The sequence below is a fragment of the Xenopus tropicalis genome, chromosome 5 (genome assembly GCF_000004195.4).
Source record: "Xenopus tropicalis strain Nigerian chromosome 5, UCB_Xtro_10.0, whole genome shotgun sequence".
Classification (NCBI taxonomy): Eukaryota; Metazoa; Chordata; class Amphibia; order Anura; family Pipidae; genus Xenopus; species Xenopus tropicalis.
In genome coordinates, this window is record NC_030681.2 from 55,127,652 (window position 1) to 55,136,128 (window position 8,477).

Consider the following 8,477-nt stretch of genomic DNA (forward strand, 5'->3'; position numbering starts at 1 on the left):
AATTATAAGGCTTCTACACTTTTTTGAATTACCCTCTATAAATATCCTTGTTTTTCTATGGTATTTTCTAAAGTTCTGTTTTTGGCACAATATAACAAATAAATGTCAGGCTTCTAAAACAGATATAAATTACATTTGAACTCTTTGTTGGCACTAGAATTTCAGATATGGAAACTAATATGCAGAAAGCAATGCCTTTCCCCAAAGAGTTCTACTTAAACTAATAATTTTTGAGTTTTAAATGAGTTTCTTTTTCGTTTTAACGTTTGTACTGTAAGCTAGCTAATGTCTTAATGGGCACCTTACAAATCAGAATTTTTTTTTTCCATGATCCAAATATATGAGAATATTGTAGGAGCTGTTATTTCTGTTTGCAAACGTGGGCCAGCTCATTTCTGTGTTTCTAAAAGGCTGCATGTCAGATATTGTCCTACATAACTACCTGTGCTTTTCCCTTAACCATTCAATAAAAACTAAATGTGTATTACTGTATTAGGGACTTGGGCATTATATTGGGAGCCATGGGTCTATACAAAAGCCAGATGAGATAGTATCCTTTTAATGGGGAACAATATCAAAATTTGATATATGTATTATAGCATATTTATACTGATCACTGATCAGAGCCATTTAATTCAATGAATACAGTACATTATCCTGCTCACCCAACCATTTGGTTTTGTATGCCTCTACCATGCACCAATATGTAAGCCTTAGGTCAGCAACCCCTATGGAAGGCTACGTAAATAAGTATAGTTTCTGGTGAATACCTTATGACACTGCACTTTATTGCCAAAAAATGAACATGAACCTCCCCCTATATACATATATATATATTAAGGTTGATACCTTATAACACTGCACATTAGTGGGAACAAGAGAGTTTTCTTATATCTGTACATTATATGGACTCTGCATAATGTAATCTCTCTATGAAAACATCCTGAAATATTTATGAAAATGGACTCCATCTTTCTGTTCCACAGTATTTTTTTATCTGATTGTCTTACAGCATACAATAACATATTTACAGCACATATACATTTACCACAAAAACATCACATGGAAGTCACATGGAAAAAATAAATACAGCAATACCAGTTACACAATGAATTAGGATACTTTCTCTTTGTGTTTTAGAAACAATATTTAAAATCAATTTAGCTGGGTGCAGTTTGCAGTTATTTAGGCAGCAGATAATAACTTGTCTGACACAGTAGATGCAAACAAATTCTGCTGCAAATATTTTTTCATAGTCTAGAGTCTCTAGACTCTAGACAGTACCACATTTTAAATTATTTAAGCATTTTAAATTATTTTCACTTAATAAGGCATATTAAAAATATGTCTATAATAAAAAACCATGTAGCCTGTAGCAGCAGTCCCAGATAGAAGTAAATAGGGATTGTAAAAGAAATAAGCAGAATGGATTCTCTTATTAATACAGTTTCCGTTTTCCTGCATCTTTAAATTCCCTTCAAAAGAGCCTCCTGGGTAAATTACCCTTTGCCAGCACATTCAGAAAACTGATGTAGAACATACATAGGCAACATAACATATTCTAAGGTAATAACGATTGTTGGTTTTATCACCTAAGTGAATCCTACTTTTGTTTGTGCTTTGCTTCTCAAGATAGTGAGCTGCAGTGCAGACCACTCACACCTGGTTGGACCAGTGAAGCCTTTTGAAACAGGTAAAAGCCAACTTAATTATTGCAAGAACATCTTCAAGTTGTTTTGGTAATTTGCTTTTATGGGCCAGGGACCCCCAGCAGCTCAAGCCCAGGAAACACTGATTTTTATATTAAGTCCTTAAAGTCTTTGCTTTAGATTGACGGCGGTGCAACTGTTGTCCATGTTGATGAAAGCCTGGAATGTGCTGTGACGTCATACTGGTTTTCTGCTATTTCTGTTTGTGATCCATGTTCATACAATGGAGATCCTGTGGCTGGTGAGGGAACAGCATGTGAAAGAGATGAGTAATGAGGCGTAGAGCCGCGTAAGTACTGGGAGCTTATTCCATTAGTTATTCCTCCAGACTGAGACACTGGTGTGAGGGTGCTGTTACTCACAGACCACAAGGAAGGGTACTGACTGCAATGGAAATGATCGGTGTTAATTTTAATGGTAAAAGGAGTATGGTTCATCACATATTGAGAAAAACAAGTATATTCTACATGTACAGTCCTGTCTGCCTATACTGCAATAGGAATATCAAATTTTTTCACCACCAGCTGATAGGAACAAAATCTCCCAGAATCATTGGCTGGGCAGCTGTCATCCACAACATTAGTTAGCCACAGATTTAATAAACTTAAATGCCTATTTTTGAAAACTCTCTCCACAAATATTGCACATTTCATTATATCTAAGAATGAGCACAGTTGTCAAATACATAACTGACATATCTACTGTTGCTAAAGTTTCAAGCATGTTGATCCCTGATGCCAAGTTTAAAAAACCCCATTTTAATGCACATCCTTGTATTAAACCAAACACAGACATTTGCCTACGTATTTTATTCTTATTGGAATCAACTGGCAATTGAACTAATGCCCTCTGTTCCCCATGTTTAACCTTAGTAAATTCTTTCCCTTTGTCATAATTTAATGCTAAGATTTATATACCTTGAGGTAGGAGGTGTTCCCGCGCTGTGACTCATTGGCAACACCCCAGTGTGTGCCGGCATTTGAAGTGTGGACCAGTTATCATGGGACTGGAGCATTGAAAGACAGGCTGAAGAATTATCTGCTAAATTGTCTAAAATGAAAAAGAAACAGTTCAAATTAGGAAAGGAATAAAGATCCTTAGTTTCATAACAAATTCAATATTTCAGCACCACTACTTGTGATCAAATTCTGCAACTTTGATTAGGATTAGATTAGGAATTTAGAGGTTTATATAATAAAACACATTTGTGAAGTAACCCATAGCAACCAATCACCAGCACTTACTGGTCACCTGGGTGTAGGTCAACACTACAGATTTATCTGAATTCAAATCCTGCAAAAAGAGTTGGGAATTGACCAAACCCCATCTAAATTTTGGGAATTTTTTTTAGTTTTCACCTGTTTGGCATCTTTCTGAGCCTATTAGCTCAAGAAGCAATACACGAGCAGCTACTAGCAATTCTGCACTTACATGCAGTTAATGGATATCAAAAATAAAGTTTTTAGGATCAGGCATGCAGACTGCGCTAGCACTAGATATACCAGGTTGCTCCTAACCATGACAGCAAAGACAAGCTTAAAACTAGCTAATGAGTGCTAGCTAATGGTCAACACATATTTGACCCTGATAACTTCCTGATGTTGATACTCACTTGGGGAATTGTTTCTGTGAACATATGGACTTGGGTAGGGAGCCGAGCGGTGGTTTCTTAGAGATGAGTATCGCTCGCAGCCATGAGGAGACGATAGAGAAATCGGCGCCCCGAACTGTGTGTGTGGATTGGGCGAACATAAAGATCCACCGTTGGGAATCAGCCAAGTACCTACTTAAGGGAAAGACAAAGCATGATACAATCATTTCAATTTCTTAACTTTATTAACTAATTACCATTATATTTGCATATATTGCTACTACACACATACAATATACTTACGCTGAGAGAAATTTGAGTGTTGACTATCAATACCCTCATCCAAGATGTCTTTATAATCATTTCTGTAGATAATAGAGAGAAACATTAGTCTTGAATAAAAATGTTAATGGTTAAAAAGCATTGTGTATTTTTGGTTTAAAAATATAATATTGTTGCTTGAAATTGAAACAGAGGCTTCTGCTACGTTGTGGGTTTAGACCTTGCATTGCAAATCCACATTTGCCATAGAAGCAAATCTATCTGCTGCACCTTGAGCAAAAAGTTCCCAGAAATTACACTGTAGATATTATCGTACCTTTCTTTTGCATCCAGAAATGCTTTGGCAAAGGGGTTGTGTTTGATTTTAAGTGCTGTAATCTGAAAAAGAAAGGAATAAAGTACACATTAACTGCAGCAATGACATGATATGTAGGCATGCCTCATGGTCTTATGACACAATTACACAGACTGCAGGTGGGTAAGGTGGAACGTTACTGATACTACAGCTGGCATTGGTACTGGAGTATAAAAATATGTGAGACACGGAGTCTTGATTTCTAGGGACAGATTTAGTATATACATGTTTGGGGCACACATTGCAGTGGCAAAGCAAACATAGGAAGTACCACTGGATATCTCAAAATGTATTTTTACCAAAATTTAGGAGGGGTCCTAAAATGATTTTATATTTTATATTTCTAGTTAAGCCACTGCAATGTCATCCTGGGCAACCCTTATGTTGGCTCCCTCTGCTCTCACTACACTCTTTGTTGGTACTGTCTAACCAGAAAATTGACAAGCAAAAATCAACTGTTTAAGATGTCTATTATTTGTATGTATTATAAACCCGAATCCTTAACTGCTTACCTCTTCATTCTGGTATGCTGTCACTGCTATGAACTGTGTCTCAGGAAATGAGTGACTGGTGATCATTCTCTGGGTGCCTCCAACTCTCACTATGTGGATTCGAGGTTCATATTTGTGCAACGAGTTTAGCATAATCTGTAAGAGATGGAGAGAGAAAAAATATTTTATTTCTACTGAATAACGTAAAATGAAAGCAATTTTTATGAAAGATGCTTGCTGCTTCATGTATTACTTCACACTGTGTATTTAATTTTAGAAAATACTAAGCTTCTGCAGCGAAAGAACTGAAAAATATGTCAGTATGCCTAAAGGGCATGGTGTCTGCATAATAAGCACTCAGGGTTATTTGTGCACAGAACACTCCCATGCATTCTTCAAACAAAGCTGCTACATAGCTTGGCTTGTCTATGGTATTCCCCCAAAGACCACAGAATGGCATTTTAACCACTAGATGGTGCTGTTCCACAATGGATCATGTCTACATAATATGAAAGCTTCCACTAATATACATAAATAAAAATCTACAAATAAGCCGAAATGTAATGCCACATGCACACAATAAGATTTCATAATAAATTGTATTTACATATTTCCATGTGTTTATATGAGTGGGGGCTGCCATACTGTTTCCTATGATCAATAGATTTTAAGTGCAAGATTCTTCTTTGCATTTTATTCTCCCTTCTCTATAGAAGGTACCAAAGAAATGCTAAATGCCAGAAAAAAACTACAAAAATACTGATATAACGGAGAATTTGAGGTATGCATCTATTCGTCATGTAATGGAAATAAAACTTGCTACCACATGTGCATAAATATCAGTTCCTTGTTTAGCTATACTGTATATGATATAGGAAGCCACATTTCCATCTCGCACTCAGGGGTCTTTATTAGCCACTTCAGTGTCTGGTTCCCTTTGTGCTGCAACAAAAGGCGAAGGCAGGCTCCCAGCTGTGAAAAATAAACAGACTCTGAATACATTGTATTTTCCTTACCTGGCCTCCACCATTCATTTTGTTTGTAAGTTTGACTTTGCTGAAAGAAACAGGATCTTTCATCCAGTGGGCTCCAAAGTTGGGGGAGTCTGGGTGAATGTAAACACAACTGGGGGCCTGGGGCTCAGGTTTGCCACCTGGAACCCATTCTCCATTCACGTACTTCCAGCGGTGGTTGTCAGCTGCCACAAAATCCAGCAGAAATGTGTACATGGCATTGGGATCCAGGCCCGACACGCTCACCTTTAGAACTGGAAACATTCGCCTAATAAACAGAAAGCAAATTGGGTTGGTTATGTTTGTAGAATATATGCTAGTCTTGCAAGGCAGATTTATCAAGAGTGAGTTTAGATCTTAATACATAAAACTCACCCACTTTCTATTCATTCCTATGGGATTTTCAGAAGTGTATTTATCAGATGGTGAGTTCTAACTTTCACCCATTCATAAATACACTTCAAAAAATCCCATAGGAATGACTAGAACATGGGTGAGTTTTATGTATTAAGATCTATTAATCACATTTTGATAAATCTGCCCCTAGATCTTGATATGTACACCAGCAACATATAACACCATTTTCTCCAGATAAGTTTGTTTTTTTTTCCTGGGAGGGTGATAAATCTCTGTCTTATTATCAAGAGACAAATAAAGTGATTTAAAAGGCGGCGTTAGAGAGGAAATGAACTAACTTCCCCTTATTTATTTCCTTTGAGCTCAGTGGCTTCTTTTGTCTTTAATTCGAGGTCAAACAACTCATCTGCTATAAAGTAGCTTTAATTACTTTGCTACTGCAGCAATGGGGTTTGTTTAAGTACTGACCTTTTCTACACCTTTATGGAGTGACAAATCAGATTGTGAATTCCTGTTGACATCACATTTTCTCAGGGCCCCTTTACTACGTGCAGGAGTTTTATTTAACAGCCAAACACATCCAGTTTTTATAGAATTCTCTGCTTTAGGAATTCCTTGTTAATCACCACTATTCCCACCATTGAAAAACCAAAAATACTCAGGTGTTTAAAGGGAAAGTCAACCTTCTTTGTAACAATAAATTATACTACAGGGTATATTATTATCATTATATGTCCAAAACAAATATTAACTGAATATTTATGTTTTTATTTTTTACATTTCACTGGAAGTTAAAAATTTTTTACCTTGTAAATGAGAGACTACAACAATAGTTCTAGCAGACTGCTCTGCCAAGGCAAACAGTATAGAAGAAATGTACTCTCTGCCTATAAAAAGGGTAAATATTTAAAACTGTCCCCTAGGAATAATGAAGAACAAATGGCTGCCTGAAAACAGAAAAATGTTACCAGAGAACCAAAATGTTATTGTACTTGTTCTCCACTATATATATATATATATATATATTTTTTTTTTATTTTATTAATAAATGCACTATATGCTATAGCTTCCATTTTGTGTTCAATTACATTAATATTTCTGTGTGGCCTAGTTGTCTGTACCTGGTAAAAGCTGACAATTCAGAAGTAAAGAAGTTGTAAAAGTAAATGTATTTGTATTCTGGGCCACAATATACCTGTCTGTATTGAAATACAGAGAGTGAAAGGGTATAGAGATACAGGTATCTAATCTAGCTTTCTATTCATTGAATATAATGACTGTAGATATAAGCCATGTAGATAAGGGTAAGGACTATACTGATGGGATATCTTAACTGAACTGCCATTATTAACATAGTAAGGCAGTTAATGGCAATAACACTTCAGTCTGCCCTAGAGCAATTCCTGGACATCTAATCTAACCAATCAAGTCACAAAACTTAATTCATACTCATTTCTGTTACATTTTAAAAAGTGAGCAGGAATATTATGTTTCAGGAATGAATAAAAGTAAAAAATACTTGTCTTTCAAGTCAGCTATAAAATAAGGCTGACTAGCTTTCCTACTTAATAAGCAGTTACAAACTAATCTTATTTTCTTCACAAACAGTGTTAATATAATAAATACGCCTATAAAAGTGCAACAGTAGTAGGGATGCGATGAATCTCCTGATTGATATATTTAACAAAGGATAAGAAATATGCTATAACAAATTAGAGAAGCCTTGATGTCTGAAAGAAGTGGCCATACTTAGAAATGGATATCTACAGTGGGTAGAATAAGTGGAGAGACCCTGATCTTACCTTCCATTCTTGGTGACGATCATCTCATTGGTGAGCTCCTTGAACCTCATCCACAGGTCCCGCTCCTCCAGGCTCACCTTCAGCTCCTTCTCGGTGGGGTCCCCCTTCTCGCTGCCAGCCTGGAGCTCATTCTCCACAGCGCTGAGAAGGTGATCGACCCGGTACTGCACATTCTTTGCGCAGCTCTCGGTGGCACTTACACTCATTCCTCAAGAGAGGGGCTTCCAAGCGCACACACTGGGGGGAAACTAACAGCAGCTCTTCCTCTGATTTCTCTTATTGTAATCGGAACAAAACCCAAGGTGTGAATGATCGGCAGGTAGTAAATCCAAATGGCATTGGAGGAATAAGAGTCCTTGATTAGGAGAGTGATCTTTCTCTCTCCCATAAATAGGCCTGGACGAGCCATGGTGCCTTTACCCTTAGTGCGGCAAGGCAGCTCATTGGCCAGATTTCTCTTTGATCTTGGTGAGGGAAGCTCTGATTGGAGCAAAGGGAACCCAGCGCTGAGCCCTATGATAATCCTGGGAACTTCATTGCAAGTCAGAGGTACTTTATGTAAATACCCAAATGTTTACACCTATATCAAAGCGCTGCAGTGAGGAAGTGGTGTGTCACCCCCTATAACCTGCCTTCAATTAACTTACAGCCAGTAGGAACTGACACCTGGTCACTTTATCATTCTATATTTTAGCTGGCCTAGATAGGTTGCTCAAACTATACAATGGCAGATGTTGCATAAAAATAAGGTTTTGAGGCTTAAATTACTATTGTTGCATATTAAAATGATGGGTAACATGTTTTTTATTGTCAAAAAGTGCATTTAAATGAATGGAGACTGAATTACATCATACCTTTGCCTATCATATTTACATGG

General features: G+C 36.9%; 1 protein-coding gene across 2 annotated transcripts; it reads right to left on the minus strand.

The window, feature by feature from the left end:
• Window positions 1-972: 972 nt before the first annotated feature.
• Window positions 973-8,123, minus strand: tbxt (T-box transcription factor T). Of its 2 annotated transcripts, none has more exons than XM_012962922.2 (8): window positions 7,601-8,123; window positions 5,445-5,709; window positions 4,450-4,584; window positions 3,899-3,960; window positions 3,604-3,665; window positions 3,322-3,492; window positions 2,627-2,759; window positions 973-2,093 (listed from the first exon to the last, which is right to left on the minus strand). In XM_012962922.2, exons 1-8 carry the CDS (start codon window positions 7,804-7,806, stop codon window positions 1,826-1,828), a joined length of 1,302 nt encoding a protein of 433 aa, XP_012818376.1. In that variant the 5' UTR covers window positions 7,807-8,123; the 3' UTR covers window positions 973-1,825.
• Between the last annotated feature and the right edge of the window lie 354 nt (window positions 8,124-8,477).

Bases quoted from the DNA above. Each gene is read 5' to 3' on its own strand.
- tbxt (XM_012962922.2), bottom strand. From the start codon at position 7,806: ATGAGTGTAAGTGCCACCGAGAGCTGCGCAAAGAATGTGCAGTACCGG. The intron at 4,585-5,444 runs GTAAGGAAAATA...CATCTCTTACAG, and splicing joins AAATGAATGGTGGAGGCCAG to ATTATGCTAAACTCGTTGCA. The intron at 2,094-2,626 runs GTATATAAATCT...TTTCCATTGCAG, and splicing joins GGAACACCTCCTACCTCAAG to TCAGTACCCTTCCTTGTGGT.